Source organism: Xenopus laevis, chromosome 9_10S (genome assembly GCF_017654675.1).
Source record: "Xenopus laevis strain J_2021 chromosome 9_10S, Xenopus_laevis_v10.1, whole genome shotgun sequence".
NCBI classification, from domain to species: Eukaryota; Metazoa; Chordata; class Amphibia; order Anura; family Pipidae; genus Xenopus; species Xenopus laevis.
Window position 1 is genome coordinate 15,546,370 of NC_054388.1, and position 19,670 is coordinate 15,566,039.

The 19,670-nt window shown below is 41.6% G+C and overlaps 2 protein-coding genes across 3 annotated transcripts; one reads left to right on the top strand and one right to left on the bottom strand.

The window, feature by feature from the left end:
- Positions 1-5,527: 5,527 nt before the first annotated feature.
- On the bottom strand, positions 5,528-8,041 carry LOC121398889 (serine/threonine-protein kinase 4-like). Its single transcript, XM_041578447.1, has 6 exons — positions 7,833-8,041; positions 7,292-7,346; positions 7,032-7,104; positions 6,509-6,684; positions 6,057-6,247; positions 5,528-5,613 (listed from the first exon to the last, which is right to left on the bottom strand). Exons 1-5 carry the CDS (start codon positions 7,884-7,886, stop codon positions 6,132-6,134), a joined length of 474 nt encoding a protein of 157 aa, XP_041434381.1. The 5' UTR covers positions 7,887-8,041; the 3' UTR covers positions 5,528-5,613; positions 6,057-6,131.
- Positions 8,042-13,330: 5,289 nt separating this feature from the next.
- Positions 13,331-18,457, top strand: LOC121398883 (targeting protein for Xklp2-B-like). 2 transcript variants are annotated; one of them, XM_041578435.1, is made up of 5 exons: positions 13,331-13,711; positions 15,322-15,426; positions 15,865-15,987; positions 16,575-16,705; positions 18,222-18,457. In XM_041578435.1, exons 1-5 carry the CDS (start codon positions 13,512-13,514, stop codon positions 18,371-18,373), a joined length of 711 nt encoding a protein of 236 aa, XP_041434369.1. In that variant the 5' UTR covers positions 13,331-13,511; the 3' UTR covers positions 18,374-18,457. The 2 variants fall into 2 exon arrangements, with proteins under 2 accessions (XP_041434369.1, XP_041434368.1); XM_041578434.1 differs by having other exon boundaries at positions 13,338-13,711; positions 16,572-16,705; positions 18,222-18,456.
- The last annotated feature ends 1,213 nt before the right edge of the window (positions 18,458-19,670 follow it).

Sequence of the window (19,670 nt, forward strand, 5' to 3'; positions counted from 1 at the left end):
GGGTTAGCTACATCTAACTTTAACAAGATTGGGACCTAATTATCCGACTGCGTCGGGGACTGGGGGTTTACGGATAGGGAATATTCTCCATAATTTGGATCTTTCATACAAAGTCTACTTAAAACATGATACATTTTTTAACTTACGGAGAAAATTAAATATAGAATCTATCTGACGTAGCACCATGTTTCCACTTCTGTATGAACAAGCATGTCGGACTGGGGGACACAGGGGCCCAGCAAAAGACGTGTAGATCAGGGCCACTATTTAATTCCTTTCCTCAGTAACTTTATTCTGCTATCGCTCTTTCTTTACATCGAAATCTATTTTTCAGTCTATTTAGTCTCTAATCGGCCATGATTACTGCGCAAATGTTTTGAAAGCAGGCGGGCCACGGACCTGGCCACGTGATTTTGCTGTTCTCGTGGGCCAGTCCGACACTGCGAACCGGGATGTATTCTAGTATGTAATGCTTATGTTATCCTCTGTCATGGTCTTCCGTTAGTCTAGTCCTGCATACAATACAATTGAGTTGTTACCTATTACTCCCTTTAGAGGAATGATTTCCGATGCATTCACAATCCTGTCCTGGCACGAGAGGGGTTATCTGATTGAGTATGTCGTGAGGCTGTGCATCTGCTCTGCGTGCTGGGTTGTTGCCTTTTCTACTCGAAAGAGGTTTTGTTCAACCTCAGGGGGCGCCTTGTCTCTAACTACAGATCTGCTATAAAATAATCTTTTGTTTTTTGGACTTATCTGTACAAATCCGCTGCTCTGTGAGAGCTGATCATGGCTGTTTGTTCCCAAATTTTTCAGCTAACTGAAAATGGTTGGTTTAGATATTTCTAGGCACATATCTCCCTTATGATACAGAATCCCCCAGCACCGATTAAATTTCAAGTGCGTTCAGCTGATGAGATCAATTCAGATGAAGTCAGCAAAGGATACAAGGTTTTTTTTAAGACATCACCATTTCCTCTGAGATTTCTTACCATGCAGCCAGGGACATAGGTGAAAAAAGTTTACCGGGCGAAGGGAATGGGGGTTGCGGAGCGGGTTAATGGACCTGGAGGGTATGAGTAATAGCGCTGAGTAGGATAATTCAAAAACATTATAGAAAAGTAAAATTAAAAAAGTCGAGAATGCAGCAAATGTATAGAATCAACATGGACTCCGTGTTCCACACGAAAAAGCCAGTGCAGAGCTGAAAATATTTGAATTTATCACCTATGATAAAGGCGGTGGTACTTAAAAATGAGTTCTCAGTCCAGAAATTAGTGAGTGAAAGTCCAGAAAGTAAGTTCAAAGTTTGATATGTAGCAAATAAAACTAGACAGGGGCTGTGTCTACTAGGCTCGACAATAAGTCCAAGTGCAGGGCTGAAATTAATTGATTTTTTATTTCTTTGTGCCTTAGCTGATAAAGGGTTGGACACTAGGTAGTGTCGAGATGTCTCAGTCCCTCAAATAGCCGGGTGCAGTTCCATGTAGGCAGTTTGAGTAAAGCCAAAACTCATAAAGAGTAGAAGTATCGGGTTAAAAAAATAACTGTATTTCCCTTGGATTATAATCTGTGTGCCCTAAGAGTAGTTGTGGTGAGTCAAAACAGAAAACACACAGAGTCAGTGAACTTACTTTTTTTGAATTTTGATATATTGGTCGTGAATTGAAAAGTACCCTTTCATCTCTTGTGTACACACACACACACCTTTTGGAATAAAACGTATAGTTTTAAAAATAAGGGCTACACTTCGGCATGTGTTAGGAGATTGAAATTCGGAAAGCTGTGTCGCCATAGACTCCATTTATCCAAATACGAGCCAAAATTTTAAAAATGATTCCTATCTTTCTCTGTAACAATTCACAGTAAAATGCTTGTACTTGATCCCACTAAATATAATTTAATGCTTTAAAGTTATCCTTTTTTAGGCCGCCATTAAGGATTGGAATTTTCAAAGGCATGACTTGGGACACAACAGCAAGCATGTGACCGACGCATTAACGCTCAATCCCCAGATCCTCGCAGGTACGACTCCCGTGACAAGTTCACTTTAGTCTAGTTGGCATAACATGCATTGTAATCCCAAATAGCTTATAGCATTATCTCTCTCTTTTGCCAGTTTACCAGAGAAGCAGATCTTTTGTCCAGTTTGCTCCTATTGTCCACTGATCTATCAGATCAGACATGGCTTTGTTATTATTGTGCTCGGATCTCTAGACTGACGAATACACAGGCCAAGGAATTTTTATGTCTAAGTGGACGTTTTCAGACCAGCCAGAACAATACCCGGATAATAGGAAATGTAAACATTGTAGCAACCATATAAAGCCCAGTAAAGTTTTGCATTAGTGGATAGAGCATGTTCCATTTGGGTAGGAGAGGAGGGTTCGTTGCCAGACGCGGACCTGCTTTAATGCTAAAGTCATCTTGCTGTTTAATTAATTAATTTTATCTTTCAGGCAACGGGCCTGTTTACGGCATCTCATATGGTTTGTGTGAGAGCTCCAGCTGCAAGACCTTGTAGACGTTCCATATGTTTTAAATCACCATAATGATGAGGTTAACTTCGCCATTTCTTTTCCTGTCCTGGGGGGCAGCCTTTGCAGCCGTGAGCAGGACGCTCTCATTTCTTCTCTTCATGAGGTCTCCTTAAATATGGCTTAGGTAAGGTGTTTTAGTTATATTGACATTCATGCTCGTGCGTTCTGACGTTAATGACCACAACTCTCGTGTGACTCCTGTTGAGTTTCCATAATATTACCGACACAACTAAATTCCTCTTTGGCTAACTGAATGATAGCAATTATATTCCTGCACATGGCCCTGATACTTCCTGGTGCAGTACATGTGCATATGTGACAGCTGGAATATGACAGGAGTAGACTATATACGGTATATATATGAGATCTTATGAAGGCATGAATAGCGTCATGGATGTAAGTGGCTGCCCATTATTGATGTTATTAAGGCGGATTTGTTTCCCATCAATTTGGGGAGGCCCATGATTATTAAAGGTTCAAAGTTTCGAATTCTATGTGAGTTTTTTTTAATCTTATAAATTCAATATAGCTCGAAATTTGATTTGGGGGTTATATTAAGAGAAGCAAATCGGGATAATAATGCTAAACATCTATAGAACTAATTATTACCTTTAAGACCCGAAACCTCTACATAAATTTCGACTAAACTCGATACCGAGTTTTTCTTTCTCTGAAAACACACACTGGGTGAATTGTACAGGAAGACTAGTAACAGTTCCAGGGTTCAAGGGGACTCAGGAGGGCAGAATTACTATGGGTCGTGAACTTAAATATATAGTCGAGCCTTTCTTGGTGTGAATAAAGCTTTACTTAGTTTTACCTTCCTCTCCTTTAGAGCACTAATGCCATATGGAGTGTCTTGTTTCCCTCTGCATACCGTACTGATGGACTTTATTGGGCCTGCCTGAACTGACCAACTGTGCTTGTGCGCACTGTGATAGGAAAATCAGTTTTATACTGGAGCAGCCATGCGCTTAGGTATATTAGGAGTGTGCACGATGATAGCATGATGTTTCTTTTCCCCAGGCTCCTCGATCTAGTTGGTCTGGGTTAAGCAGATAGATTCGAGGACTATGGAACCTGGTATGCCTCCGGCACACCTCTGGGAGAGAATTAAAGTAACTGGCACAATCAGGCTGTTAAGATTTCTGCTTTCCTCCCTGTCTCATGTTGAAGGGGTTGTTCGCCTTTAAATTAACTTTTGGTATGATGGAGAGAGTGATATTCTGAGACAATTTGCAATTGGTTTTCATTTTTTATTATTTTTTATTATTTGTGGATTTTCAGTTATTTAGCTTTTTATTCAGCAGCTCTCCAGTTTGCAGTTTCAGCCATCTGGTCCAAATTACCCTAGCAAGCATGCATTGAATTGAATAAGAGACTGGAATATGAATATATTCCTGTCTACCACCCTGTCTCTTAAAGGGCAAGTAAATCCTGGACTAAAACATAAACTGCATGGATTAATATCAGGGCAGGGGGCTGCTGTACTGACTATATATCATTTGTATGGGATTGATTGACCAAACGTCTGACATCAGTGCAGATCAGTAGGACTGGGTCCAGACATGGCTTATCCCCTTCTTATATTTATTCATCCTTAGCATCTCCTTTCACCAATTTCTCCCACCCTTGCCTCTTGATTCCACCTTCACTTTTCAGTGACCCTTTTCCCTTGCACTAGAGGTCTCCCTCCTCTGTAATGTTCCCTGGCAATACTATAGAACTATAAAAAATGCAAGAACACCAATGAAATGTGTGTATTAACATATTTATTTATAAATTGGATGTTATATTTATGCATTTTAGATGAATTCATACTAATTTAAGTTGGGAAGGACTCACATCCATTAGGTTCAAGTTTTAGTATAAAAGGGATCTTCCTATTTAGTAGTTGATCCAGAGGAAGGCAAACCCCATCTGAAGCCAGAGCCAAATTTGCCTCAGAGGGGGAAAAATTCCTTCCTGACTCCCAACGGGCAATCGGACAAAGTCCCTGGATCAACTTGTACTATGAGTTTATGTGAGTATCAGTACTAAGAGTTTATGTCAGGGTTTAGAGTGGGAGATGTGACTAGTTGTTGAGTTGAAGGCTTGAAAGGATAGAATTTAGAAAGGAATGAATTTGAACAGAAGAAACCATTGATGATATCTAGTATAGGTAAATCTAAAAACAACTGGACTTGCTGAGTAATCAATGAAGACGTTTCAGTACATTCCAGTTCAACAGTCAGTTGAACTGAAGAAGCTGCTCGGATGAGTAGTGAAACATCTCATTGATTACTCAGCAAGTCCAGTTGTTTTTAGATTTACCTATACTAGATATACCATGGACCTGGATGAATGAAAAGCTTCATAGTCAAACCACTGAGGAATTGTTGTTAGGAGATTGCAGGGGGGGGAGGCAAAAGAAAAAAATGGAGAAGAGAAGCCTCTGCGTAGAGGGCATCATTTTTAGTGTGTGCTGTGTGGTGGTGACTAAATGGAGGTGTAGTAAGAAGGGCAAGGATTAAAAGATATTTTTAAGAGGAGAAAACTCTTGATGAATGTAAATAAAAGAAGATATTGGTGGAGGTGTGTTAGCACAAGGACAGAGCTTGCGGTTAGAGGTAAAATATGGAATAAGGGCTCGTGATGGAGCTAAAGTTAAATTAAAAGTCCTTGGGTAGATTGGTAATTGGGATACTAATGAAAACTAAGGTCCTAATAGTGGAGCTATGGTGTTTGAAAATGTGAATGCTGCTGGAGCTGTAGAGGTAGATATGAATGTTGGAGCTATGGTTCTGTGAAATGTAGATGCTTAAGGCAAGATGTTGGGGGTTGTAGTAGTCTGCCAAAAAAAGGAAGATGGATGGAACTATGGCACCTCAAACTGAGGTGGAGATGTGTGTGGGGTGAGTGAGGTAAAATGAAGCAAAGACTCCACTGGTGGAGATGTGGTGGTCTGAAAAGAATATGATCGAGGAGATAAAGTCCCTGCTGGTGTTGTTGCAGGAATCTTGAAGTTACCACTTGCTGAACTGCATCAGCTTGAAAGGAGATGTTGCTGGTGGAGCTGCAGACGCCACTGGATCTGTATGAGACAAAAATATCAGTCAGTAATAGATCATCATTAATTCTCATTCAGAGGCATGGCATTTATGCACACGCCTATATTCATTAGGGTTCCATCATGTTAGGGAGTTTTTCTCTAGGCTGATGCTCCTTTTAGAAATAAATGCACTGGCTATGGGAATAAGAAATAATGCCTGAGCCTTCTCAATCACATTCTACCCTGTTGTGTTATTGTGTGGCTGCTGCCAGTGAGGCTATTGTACATCAGCACAGAAAACCTTGATTTTGGGGAGGATTGTGACCAAGAATTGTAAACTTGAGCATCTTCTAGCCGAAACCCACCTCTTGTGCACAGTGAGGATTCGGGTCCTACCAATGTAGACACTCACCAGGCAGCAGGGGATCAAATTGTTATTTGTCTACCAGCTGAGAACTATTATACTGAATGGAGATGGACCTTACCCTGTGGATGTTTCTTTTTCCTTGGCTGTGATTTAGGAAACTGATTCTGGGCTGTTGATGTTATTGGCCACAATATCAATAACAGGAGAAGCCTTCCAGGGCCATTTGCAGAGCTGCTTCTTGTTCTGCCGATGTCTGTTTGCAGAAGTCACAAGCACGCCGCAGCTTTGAGAGAGCAACTCCCTTCAGTCCTGTAGAGGGAAAAATCATATTTGTGATTCATGAATACTAATTAGAGCTTGTATATGATTCATAAACAAAAAAATAAAGACTGAAGACCAAATACAAATTGTCTTACAACACCATTGTCACCATTATCCTAAAATTTATATTAAGTACCCCTTAAAACATGTTTATTATTCCCAGTGTGATTATAATAAAAGCAACTCTTGCAGCTGTTGAGTTACACTGTGAGATGGTGCAGTCGTATCAAATATAATGGATTCCCTCACCTTTCTTGGCCGGCAAGTTCTGCAGAGTCCGGAGATGTTCTTCTATCTCAGCCCTGACGATCTTCTTAGGTGGTATTTGGGTGACGAATGGGTGCTGCAGGAGTTCTTCAGCACTCGCTCTCTCCGAAGGATCCTTTTTCAGACAGGACTCCAAGAAGGACACAAAATGCTGTGACCTGGAAAAACCAGAGATTTTAGCTTTAGCTAGCAAAAAAAATCCCCAGATTTCCAGATTCCAGAAGCTTTTACCCAGTAACCATTAGCTATACCCCAGAATATACATATATTTTGCAGTCTATCTGTCTATCTATCTATCTATCGTCTATTTATCATCTATCTATCTATCGTATATTTTTCTATCCCTCTCGCATCTAGCTATCTATATGTCTGTCTGTCTATCATCTATCTATCCATCCCTCTCTCTCTCCCTCTCCCTCACCCCAGTAACCATTAGCTATACCCCAGAATATACATGTATTTTGCAGTATATCTGTCTATCTGACACGAGCTGGGACAGACTCACCAGGTGTTCGATTGAAGCTTCGGTGGTTGGGCTTCAATTATCAGGTCCTCAACTGGATATTGCCCTGTGTATGCTGAAATTGAAAAACATATACATCAGGTTCATCAAACATGTCTAGAAGTTATTTATTTATTTAATCTATAGAAAAAGTTATTTTTTGCTGGAAATAGCAAATCATCCCAAATTCCTCCCATTCTGATATAGAACTTTGCTGCTCAATGTATAAAATAAAGTAGCCATAATTGTTGTGATTCACTTACGTGGTTTTCCTTCAGCCATTTCGATGGCGGTTATCCCCAGCGACCAGATGTCACACTGCAAAAGACACACCAAAGAGCATTAGAAGGAGAGAATTGGGTTAGTGGGTGTTTAATAAAATCTAAGTAAAAAGGCTGCACTTCTCTTTTAGAAACATATACATATATTATCATGGGTGCAAAAATGCCATTCTCCTTAGCTCAATTATGGCTAAAACAGAACAGAAAACAACTTCTAAAATAGCCCAATGCACCCCCTAGTAAATGAACACACCATGGTATATGTAAAAGTAAAAAAAAATGCTTTATTATATATAAAAGTGTATACAGCAATATACAAACAATAGCAGTTACAGTACATAACACCAGTTTCACAATGCAAATGAGCAAATATATTAAAGCAGACACATTGTGCACAAAGTTAAGAGACCCAACGTTTCGGAAAAACTCTTTTCTCTCCATGAGAAAATAACTGCTTCTATGTCCCATTAACACTGATAAGTAACTGCTCCGTGTTGTTACAAGTATTATAAGTACAACATACTTTGGTGTCGTACGCCAGGCGCTGGCCCTTCTGCCTTATGGCCTCGGGTGCCATCCAATGTGGTGTCCCTTCCGCTTCGTGGCACAACCCAGTTTGCGGGTCCAGGTCCCAGCTGTGTCCAAAGTCGACTGAAATGACAGATAGAATCCATTAATGGAAAATAACTTGTTTAACCACAATAAGATAGAAACCTGAATTATGAAACCCCCTGACTCCATATTCACAGAAGCTCCCCACCATCCATTACTCTTATAACTGTAAGTTTTACTCACTGATCTTCACTTTGGCCGTCTCTGTGAGCATGATGTTCGGGCTCTTGATGTCTTTATGAACGGCCCCGTTCTTGTGGATGTGGTGCAGCCCCTGGGGAGATTGAGATGTAGGTTATAAGATTATAAACATTCCCAACAAAGAGATTGTATATATAATTGATGCAATTAAAGAAGAGTCCTTAAGAGGTAAATCTGGCCTTACCTTTAAAACCTCCTTGCAGACATAGCCAATCCAGGTCTCCTTCAGGGATTGGCCATTGGTCTTACTGATGAGGTTGTACAGAGAGCCTCCACCACAGTATTCAAGAACAATCTGCAATATATAGAAATTATTTCAGGTCATGTATTCTGTCACTTCCAGTGGAGATTGTTTTGGCACAAGAGGAATGAACACGATACAGTAAATCATTTCTTACTTCCAAGAGCTCCGATGAGCACTCCGTGAGTGGAGCCCTGTAGTAGGCTCCATAGTAAGAGGCGATGTTCTTGTGGCCTCCGAACTGCTGGAGAAACTTCAGCTCCCTGCAGACTGACTCTTCATCCTGGAGTGGAGTAATAGAAATCCCTTTAGTTCACATAGACATCTACACAAATAGGATTGATATATAGTGATTGGAATTATAAAGATACAGTACTCGGCTGATGTTGGCGATCTTCACCGCTACCACGCCTCTACGATGGTGTCGTCCCTGTAATACAGACAGAAAGGTTGACTTATATACAAGTAGGAAAGAGAGGGTCTAATGCAGCCCCCAAACCAGAAGCTTGATATGTCTGCCTAAATCATTGTGTGATTGTGTGTAGTGATCACAATCTTGTTCAGTTCCCCTACTCTCTAGGAATTGGTTGGTAACTTACCTTGTAGACGTCTCCAGTGCCGCCCACTCCAACAAGCACATCCTTGGTCAGCCGACCATCAGGAGGCTGGAAAATAAAATAGAAAAAAAGAAGGATTTTATTGATAACATAATATTCCCCAGGGTACAAAACATGTCTCACTTCCGGCAGTAGCGGCGAGTGTTTTACCCTCCTTTCTACTCACCTCATAAGTCTCGGAGAGGGTTCTGGATTCCGCCTGTGGCTGAAGGAGAAGAGAAAGAGTCTATTACATTCTATACTTTATCTGTACCTGTTCTCTATTCAGCAAAACCCTAAATTCAGCTAAAACAGTAGCAGTTGACTTACCTTCCTCCAGGGGGCGCAGAATAGCATTGCGCCTAAGTTTTTTAGCTCTTAAAAGAGCTGTTGGGTTATAAAGAGATATCAGCTGACGTCAAAGGAAGATGTTATATCCAAACGCCAAAAACAGATGGAATATCACTGAATATCTCTAAAACAATCGCTGTGAAATCACTCGGAAAATCACTCTGAAAATCGCTTCGAAAACGCTGTGAAAACGCTTCGTCGCTCGCAAAATTCACTGTGTGGGGAAACAGAAAGAAAGAAGAGATTGTAAGCTCACATGCACCAGTCCTCTCTGCTATACATATCAGGATTCACTGCCTTATATAAGTATTCACACCCTCAACCAATTCTCCCATTGTACAGAAACAAACCCTAAACTTATATATATTGTTTATCTGTTTTATCTGTTATTTTATTCTGACCATTAATTCTAAAAATCTGATTTCCACTGGCAAAAAACAAAATTTACCATCAGTTTTTTCTTTTGCTTCAACAGCATTAAAGCAAAGTTCCCCTTTAAATGAAATGAAATTAAATTTGTAGAAGACCACAAGCTGCAGGTCTGACAAGGGATGCTGGGATTTGTAGTTTAATATCAGTTAGAAGACCACAAGCTGTAGGTCTGACACGGGATGCTGGGATTTGTAGTTCAGTAACAGAAGACCACAAGCTACAGGTCTGACAAATGATGCTGGGAGTTGTACTATATGCTACAGGTCTGACAAGGGATGCTGGGATTTGTAGTTCAGTTCAGTAGCAATAAGAAGACCACATGCTGCAACTCTGACAACAGATGCTGGGATTTTTAAGTCAGTAACATTTAGAAGATTATAGGCTACAGGTCTGACAAGGGATGCTGGGATTTGTACTACAGGCTGCAGGTCTTACAAGGGATGCTGGGATTTGTAGTTCAGTAACAGAAGACCACAAGTTGCAGGTCTGACAAGGGATGCTGGGGTTTGTGCTATAGGCTACAGGTCTGACAAGGGATGCTGAGATTTGTACTACAGGCTGCAGGTCTGACAAGGGATGCTGGGATTTGTACTACAGGCTACAGGTCTGACAAGGGATGCTGGGAGTTGTACTATAGGCTACACGTCTGACAAGGGATGCTGGGATGTGTAGGTCAGTAACAGTTAGAAGACCAAAAGCTGCAGGTCTGACAAGGGATGCTGGGATTTGTAGTTCAGTAACAGTTAGAAGACCAAAAGCTGCAGGTCTGACAAGGGATGCTGGGATTTGAAGGTCAGTAAACTGTACTGTTAGAAGATTATAGGATACAGGTCTGACAAGGGATTCTGGGATTTGTACTATAGGCTACAGGTCTGACAAGGGATGCTGGGATGTGTAGGTCAGTAACAGTTAGATGGTTATAGGCTTCAGGTGTGACAAGGGATGCTGGGATTTGTAGTTCAGTAACAGTTAGAAGACCACAAGCTGCAGGTCTGACAAAGGATGCTGGGATTTGTACTACAGACTGCAGGTCTGACAAGGGATGCTGGGATTTGTAGTTCAGTAACAGTTAGAAGACCAAAAGCTGCAGGTCTGACAAGGGATGCTGGGATTTGTAGTTCAGTAACAGAAGACCACAAGCTGCAGGTCTGACAAGGGATGCTGGGATTTGTAGTTCAGTAACAGAAGACCACAAGCTGCAGGTCTGACAAGGGATGCTGGGATTGGTACTATAGGCTACAGGTCTGACGAGGGATGCTGGGATTTGTACTATAGGCTACAGGTCTGACAAGGGATGCTGGGATGTGTAGGTCAGTAACAGTTAGATGGTTATAGGCTTCAGGTCTGACAAGGGATGCTGGGATTTGTAGTTCAGTAACAGTTAGAAGACCACAAGCTGCAGGTCTGACAAGGGATGCTGGGATTTGTACTACAGGCTACAGGTTTGACAAGGGATGCTGGGATTTGTACTACAGGCTGCGGGCCTGACAAGGATGCTGGGAATTGTACTTTAGGCTACAGGTCTGACAAGGGATGCTGGGATATGTGGTTAAGTAACAGTTAGAAGACCACAGGCTGCAGGTGTGACAAGGGATGCTGGGATTTGTACTACAGGCTACAGGTCTGACGAGGGATGCTGGGATTTGTACTATAGGCTACAGGTCTGACAAGGGATGCTGGGACTTTTAGGTCAGTAACATTTAGAAGATTATAGGCTACAGGTCTGACAAGGGATGCTGGGATTTGTACTTTAGGCGACAGGTCTGACACGGGATGCTGGGATTTGTAGTTCAGTAACAGTTAGAAGACCACAATCGGCAGGTCTGACAAGGGATGCTGGGATTTGTACTATATGCTACAGGTCTGACAAGGGATGCTGGGATTTGTAGTTCAGTTCAGTAACAATAAGAAGACCACAGGCTGCAAGTCTGACAAGGGATGCTGGGACTTTTAGGTCAGTAACATTTAGAAGTTTATAGGCTACAGGTCTGACAAGGGATACTGGGATTTGTACTATAGGCTACAGGTCTGACAAGGGATGCTGGGATTTGTACTATAGGCTACAGGTCTGACAAGGGATGCTGGGATTTGTAGTTCCGTAACAGTTAGAAGACCCCAAGATGCAGGGCTGACAAGGAATTCTGGGATTTGAAGGTCAGTAACAGTAACAAGATTATAGGCAGCAGGTCTGACAAGGGATTTTGGGATTTTTAGGTCAGTAACAGCTAGAAAACTACAGGCTGTAGGTGTGACAAGGGATGCTGGGAGTTGTACTATAGGCTACAGGTCTGACAAGGGATGCTGGGATTTGTACTATCGTCTAAAGGTCTGACAAGGGATGCTGGGATTTGTAGTTCATTAATAGCTAGAAGACTACAGGCTGCAGGTGTGACAAGGGATGCTGGGACATTCAGGACATGAGTAACAGTGACTGGGAAGTTGCAGCTCCAAAACTTTTTCCTTTAAAGCTTTTTAAGAAGTCAGTTCTATATACAAAGTGAGGTCTAAAGAGAAATATGGATATTAATAGTATTGGAGGGAAAACAGCAAGTGGCCAACTGTCGCTCCAAACACTGGGTGACCCCTGTTATATGGGAACATGGGGATTTCAGACTTTTGCCCTTAATAATTGCTTAACTTTTACTGAAAAGCTTTTTAATAAGTAAATGTTATATACAAAGTGAGATATAGAGAGAAATATGAATATTAATAACATTAGAGGAGAAACCTGAACAGCAAGTGGCCAACTGTCAACTGTCACTCCAAACACTGTCAGTGACCCCTGTTATATGGGAACATGGGAGATTTCAGACTTCTCCCCTTAAGAATTTCTTAACTTTCCCTTAACAGCTTTATTAAGAAGTAAATGTTATATACAAAGTGAGATACAGAGAGAAATATAAATATTAATAGCATTAGAGGAGAAACCTGAACAGCAAATGTCACTCCAGATGTTGCTATAGTGACCCCGTTATATGTTAACATAGGAGATTTCAGACTTTTTATTATTTCTTAACTTGCACTTATTTTAAATATAAAGCAATTGGAATCCCAAATATTATTTTATACTTATTTTAAATATAAAGCAATTGGAATCCCAAATGTTATTTTATACTTTCTGTATTTAGCCTGACAGGTGTGTAGTCTCCCTGCATCCCTGTTCCTTCCCCCAACCCCAACTCTCCTATAATCTATTAAAATGACAAAACCAAGGCTAATATCCCAGGTGCCACCTAGTGACTCAATTTAGTAGTGATTTTCTTCATTTATATCATTATTTTCCATAAATTGTCTCCCAGTGTGTGCTGTGCATCCACTTACCTCTGATCCCAGAAATGAAAGTGAGAAATCCGTTATTTAACGGTTGTCTGTGCGGCCAAATGCCAGGATGTACTTCTGTGTATTTATCCTGAGTTGTCTGTAGTCTGCCTGTTTCCCCATTCCTCCCATAATGATATTTTCTATTAGAATATACACAAAACCAAGGCTAATATCCCAGGCACTAGCCAGTGTCACACTCCAATAGCGATTTCCTTAATTTCTGCCATTATTTCCCTTAATGCCCCTTGTATCAATGCTCCGCTCACCTCTGATCCCAGAATAAGAAAGTGAGTTTACAGCCAATCACATTTTATGTTTATTTCCTGATAGTGATTGGCTGCAAGTTCAGCACATGTTTACATGCTGTTTAGATAAGTGGGACCCCAGTAAGGAGATGTGGGGGTTCAGCTCATGTATCTTTGATAAGGAATATTAATTCTAATGGACAATGTTAGGCTGGGAGAAACAGTCCTGCTCTCTTGCACACCTCAATAAAACCACACTGACAAAAACATGGGACAGATTTATATATTTGAGTTGTCTGCCACATGTCATCTGTCTCCATTTCCTGTTCTTTAGACCAAGTGACCAACGCAGAAAATATTCCCCCGGACCAGAAACCGCTTTCAGAGACTTGTGTAAATGCTGGTAAGTGACAAATACTCAGGCTTTTCTGCTGGGAGTGTAAGGGACCTCCGTGCTGAGTGCAGTGCTAATATATTTGCATGTTCTAAAGAAGTATGGGGCGTTTGACTTGCTTTGGTTAGACTTGCTTTTGGGGTGTTGGCTGGACAAAGAGATGGGATGGTGCGCTGAGCTTGACTCTGCAAAGAATTAGGCCAGGGCCATACCCTTTAAGTTGCCACCGAACATGCCTTCAGAAATGTTTTTGAACTAACATAGCTGCTATTGATCCTCATTCTAATTCTCCCCTCATTCTCCTACTTTGACCACACTCTACTTGTGCCTCCTTTGTAATTCCAGGTTGTATTTCCCTGAATGCATTAAAAACACATTTTAGGGTGTGACCTGATAGGGAACTGAAGCCTGTATTTGCTTGTGTGAAAGCAGGGATGTAATGGGCTATCCTCCTCCTCCTCCTCCTACTGTGCTTCTGGCAGGCACCTCACTGCTCATTTGAAACACAGGCAGGAACTGTAGCATCTATAGGATATGAATTTCTTTTAACCCAGAGTGAAACCATATCTGTCAGTGCCAGCAAGTTTGAGGGGTATTTTTATTTATGCTTTATCTCATTTAAGATCCCCATGTTTATTGGAAGGGGACCACTGGCTCTATATTGGTACAGGACCCAGTGATGCTGACAGTATTGTTAGATATGCAGTGAAGCAAAGAATTACAAATTGATGGACAATAAGAATTACTCTCCCATTTTGGCATGTTTGACCATTTGGGAGGTTTAGACAGTGTCGGACTGGGACACCAGGGGCCCACCCAAAAACCTTTGACAAGGGCCCACCAATTAATCTTAGACCAGGGGCCCATTATTTTTCTTCCTCTCCTCACTCAACTTCTATTCTCCTAGTCTCTTTTCTTTACATACTATACTCTATTTTTCTATATTTAGCCTATTTGTTCTGATAAAAATAGGGAATGGCCATGGAAAAGGCCAAATGTTTAGCAGCATGAGGGCCCACTGACACCTGAGCCCACCGGGAGTTTTCCCGGTATCCCTGTGGGCCAGTCCGACACTGGTTTAGATAATTCTGAGCCATTAGTGGATTGAGTTGAATGCATTTCTGTTGGTTGTGCTAAAAGAAGCAATGCCACAGCTATTTTCAGCTTGTCTAATTTATTCAGTTAGTTGGGTTGACTTTATGGAGAAATAGTTTGATACCATTTGCATGCACGCTTAATTCTCCGAGTGCCATACTTTATATGGAATTGTGATGCTTCAATTGGTCTGTAATATGTGTAATATTACCCGTCGGCATTTTATGATGGCCTTAGTGATTCCCGAGAACTGCGTTATTTTTTTTCAGGTGGCTTTGACTAACAGGAAAAAATGTGGGAGTACAAAGGGCTCCATCGTCCAATCAATGGATAGAATGCTTCTGCATATTTAGATGAAGCATTTTCACATAAGGGCTATTTTATCTTTCGAGACCTATAATGTTTAGGGGTGTTGTTTCCCTTTAAGACAGTGGAAATCCTATTGACTGGAATGTTTCTGCCATGTCATAACTTATCTGGCTCTTCTCATTTATCTCTGCTATCACCGTCTCTCCCTACAACAGGTCTGCCAGGCGGATGTCTAAGAAACATCGGCAGAAGATCCTCATAATGCATCTGGAAAAAGAGACCGCACAATCTATATACTCACCATGCAAAAAACGAAAAGGGTACGTATGCCTATAGGCTAATGAACTGCATCATCCCCAGTGACCACATTTTCAATTCTTTAGGAATGATTTGTTTCCATTCTTTGCAGGAGCCCAGTAACCCTGGCTGCTTACTTGCAGGAAACTGGGAAATTTCTTGTGCAGCGGAGTTTTAAATTAAATCCATGTCCATCATGGTACTTTGCTGTTAACTTGCAATTGATTACCTCACATAGTCATCAATGTACTTCGCTCATATTACATACGCAGACAAATTATACTCTCATCGTGGTCTCTGGTCCCCCTGCTTACATCCATCCAGCACTGGCTTAGAATCTACTGTGTTGTGTGTTTCTGCCAGTGCAAGTTTGACTTCGTATTCTTCTTGAGAGACGGCGCTAAAAAGATGTGACTGTTGGCGTAAGGGGTGCACTGATTTTCTACTACTTTCTTTTGCAGATCCAGTACTAAAGATAGACACGCTCCAGTAATCAGGGGCCAACCCACAAGCAGCCATCATGGCACCACCTCTCCAAAACCGAAAGCCCAACTGACCATGCCCTCAACTCCAACTGTACTGAAGTATGTCTGCGCTGTGCCAGCCACTGAGTGTTAATCTCAGCAGTAGATAACTGATAGCAATAGTGTGACACAGCAATAGGGACCTTTTATGATAGGTTGGGACTCTTGACACAACAGGATGTGCCCCTGATTGGCTAATGTTTCTTTTCTTTTATAGCTAATAAACTGTAGGTAACCTAAGGAGGTAAACCTATTTTCCCATGAAGCAAGTTGTAGGGATACTGTAGCACTAGCTCAGCACTGCCCTGCCTTCATGATTTGCACTGTAAACTTACCATAGTGTTGTTCAACCTTAGAGTGGACAAGGGGTCCGTGACCTATTTCCATAAGTCAATTAGCAGACTAGTAGTCATCACGACTTTCACTTTCTTCCTTAGTTGGGTGCACGTCCTCCAATGGCCACTTTCCACTGGCAATACTGACAAAGAAGTGAGTCCAGCACCCGCAGTTGATAAAGGACCCGCTTGATAAAAGTCCGCATGGTCTGAAACGTTGCTGTAATCCCCTTGCACCAATAAAGGCTGTTTTATTTAAAACTGTTCTTTGTCACTATTTCCATAAGTCATACAGATTTTTTTTTTCAGCAGGAGGAACATTCTGGCGAAGTCTAAAAATTCAGTAGAACAAGAGCTTGGGAAAATGCAAGTGCTTCAGAAGGAAATGCTAGAGAGTCTCAAGAAAAATGAGCATTCCATGAAAGTTGCCATATCTGGAGCAGGTGTGTACATATTAGTGAGAGTAACTATATTTCCCAGATCCAATACAACATGAAAATTTGGCTTAATTCTTTCTAAATAAGTCTGTCTCCTGTCCTTCCAATACTGGACCTTTGTAAAGAGACGTTAGATACCATATTTGTTATCCTTGGCATTATCTCTTACCAAATTTGACCATACAATTAACTTCATCTGGGACTACTAGCAACTTTCAAAGTCAACCATGACTTACTTTGCATGGCTCAAAGGCCCTCAGATTTTTCATGGTTCATCAATGCCTGAGTAACTTTGGGATGCAATGATTAACCAGCAACTCCTCTGCATTTGGTACCACCTCCATCAAATCATAAACTACTAACTGAAGAGTCTGGCCCAGAGGAAAGGTTGATGACCTCCAACTACTCATGAAGGGTCCAAGGCTGAAGGAAAAATTAACAGACTTAAAGGAACAGTAACACCAAAAACGGAAGTGTCCTAAAGTAATGAATATATAATGAACTGTTGTGTTGCACTAGATTCCGGAATTTCACCTGGAATCATCACAGTCCAAGCTGTCAGATAAACAAGAAGAAATCTACCCATTGTTTTTCTGTTGTCTCCCCTGTCTGCTTAACCTGCAATAACCATTTGACTTCAGGTCGGATCCCACACTTTTCTAAATGGAGAGTCCTGAGGATTTGCATAAGAATAGCACCCAATCTGACCGGAAGTCAAATGCTTTATATTACCACAGCTTTAGCAGACGCGGGAGACACACCAATTGAGAAACACCTGAATGGAACTGCACATGCCAAATTCTCATGGCAGGTTATTTATGTCATTGTGTCATTTGGCTTGGTAGCCCCTCTGACCACCAAGGATCATTATAGGGCCCTTCTATCTTGTTGTCAATAGGGAGGGCAGGGGTGCATGAGAAAAAAATCCAACGGCACAGAAAGGGAAAAGTGAACTGGATCAGAGTGATAGGTAGATAACAAGAGAGAACAGTGAAACAAAATAAAGAAAAGGTGAGGGAATACTGTGGGAGAATAGACACTCCCATTCTTCATTTCAACCTAGAGTATCTCATCTGCTCTTACATAATGGTTTTTCAGAGGGGTTTTTCTTTTTTAAGGTTGTTTTTGCATCACTGCACTTTGCACTGAAGGGGGTATTATTTTAAAAGATTTGTATAAAATGTCTCCTTTAACAGACTATCAGGAAAAAGTGTGGCTTTCCTAAGCTAAATTGTGAATCTGAACATCCTCCATGGTTGCATCTTGCAATACTATGTATTCTGGGCCAGTACCCATTTAAGGTGGGCAGGCTCACTGGTTGGTATGATGGTGCTGGTCATGCCTCTGTATAGTTCATACGTTGGAGGAGCAGTATTTTACCATGTGGCTAAAAATTTAGATTTGTAACTTTGGAGTTGACCACAGCATGGCATTGATCTGTCTTGTTATGAGCGTTTCCTATCATAGCCATTGACTGCTTGCCCATGTTCCAGCTGCATCTTTCTCTCTTTTTTAAATGTAGATAGCCTTTCTGGTTCCATGATTCAAGACGGCTTTGAGCTCCTTGCCTACCCACTAGAACTGTCCTTACTGCGCTGGACATGCAATCCTCCTATATTTACTAGTGGATTTAATACAAGGAGAGCCTGTCTTCCATTGTACAGTGGACTGTAGCGGCATCAATATAGTGAACAGGATGAATCCCAGTGTGTATTTGCTCCTGTTGATACCATGGCATTCTATTCCTGAGGAGGAACTCTGAGCAGCCTCTTTTCTACCAGAAGTGGACTATCCACATGATACTTTAAGCAGCCTGGGTATAGGCCTTCAGGTGGGAAAATAACAGCTGCACAGTCCTAATACAAATTACTAATTGATATATTCGCTGGATGAGTAATAGGTAATATCTCACCCGCTAAAGAAAGTGGCCTGGGTGTAGAAACCCCAGGTCAATCACATAAACAAAAGTTACGGTGTGGAGTCTCTGGTAGATAAGGGAAAAGCACTCACCCGACGTCTCAAGCGGTCCGGGTGCATCGCCCCGAACCCGTAGCCAAGGGTGTATGCACTTGTGGAGTTAAAGGAAAAATCAGCAAGCACTCCGGAAGACTCTTGTAGTAAGTAAAATTATCGCTTTATTTCAAATACATTAAAACCATTGTGGTTTTAATGTATTTGAAATAAAGCGATAATTTTACTTACTACAAGAGGCTTCCAGAGTGCTTGTTGATTTTTCCTTTAACTCTATAGGCCTTCAGGGCCAGACTGAGTATTAAAATAGGCCCTGGCATTTCAGGTACATAGCGGCCCAATCAGCCCAACAGAGGCTCAAACAGCCCCCACCAGCCCACTAAATACTGACTTTATATGGGACCTTATAGCAGCCCCTCTGGCATTTGCCAGAACCCACAGATTGCCAGTCCAGGCATGTAGGCCTTACTAGGGTAAGGTAGGTGTCACTCACTCTTTCTTATATAAATAAGAAAGAGTGAGTGACACCTACCTTAACCTAGTAAGGCCTACATGCCTTAGAACCCCCTCTGGAATATACTAAATTACCGCACTCCTACTGTCTCCCTCACTATCCCAGCTCAGCCACACCCCTACTTTCTCAGCTCAGCCACACTTCTACTCTCTCCTTCACTTTCCCAGCTCATTTACACTCCTACTCTCCCTCAATATCCCAGCTCAGCCACATGCCTACTCCTCAAAATGAATCAACCTAATGAATTCCCTGACACCATCTTTGGGAATATTCGGATACCCGACCCTATATTTGCCACTAGGTGGGGCTGTTTAAATAGGAAAAGGCGCTTGCACACAGCTGCTTTGAGAAGCCCCTCTGAATAGGAGCTCTGAATAACCACCCCCAGCTCCTGGTAATGAGTAGTTGTTAATAATTTAGTAAGGACTGTGCCATAAAATTGCCCCTACCTGATTTTGTGATCAAGAGGGAAGAGGCGGGGTTATG

What these genes read in the sequence shown, in the direction of transcription:
- LOC121398889 (XM_041578447.1), bottom strand. Translation starts at nt 7,886, where the DNA reads ATGGCACCCGAGGCCATAAGGCAGAAGGGCCAGCGCCTGGCGTACGAC. An exon ending in GCCTGGCGTACGACACCAAA is followed by an intron (nt 7,347 to 7,832) that starts GTATGTTGTACT and finishes TGTCTTTTGCAG; the next exon opens with TGTGACATCTGGTCGCTGGG. An exon ending in AATGGCTGAAGGAAAACCAC is followed by an intron (nt 7,105 to 7,291) that starts GTAAGTGAATCA and finishes TTTCAATTTCAG; the next exon opens with CATACACAGGGCAATATCCA.
- LOC121398883 (XM_041578434.1), top strand. Translation starts at nt 13,512, where the DNA reads ATGTTAGGCTGGGAGAAACAGTCCTGCTCTCTTGCACACCTCAATAAA. An exon ending in CCATGCAAAAAACGAAAAGG is followed by an intron (nt 15,427 to 15,864) that starts GTACGTATGCCT and finishes TTTCTTTTGCAG; the next exon opens with ATCCAGTACTAAAGATAGAC. An exon ending in AGTTGCCATATCTGGAGCAG is followed by an intron (nt 16,706 to 18,221) that starts GTGTGTACATAT and finishes TTTTAAATGTAG; the next exon opens with ATAGCCTTTCTGGTTCCATG.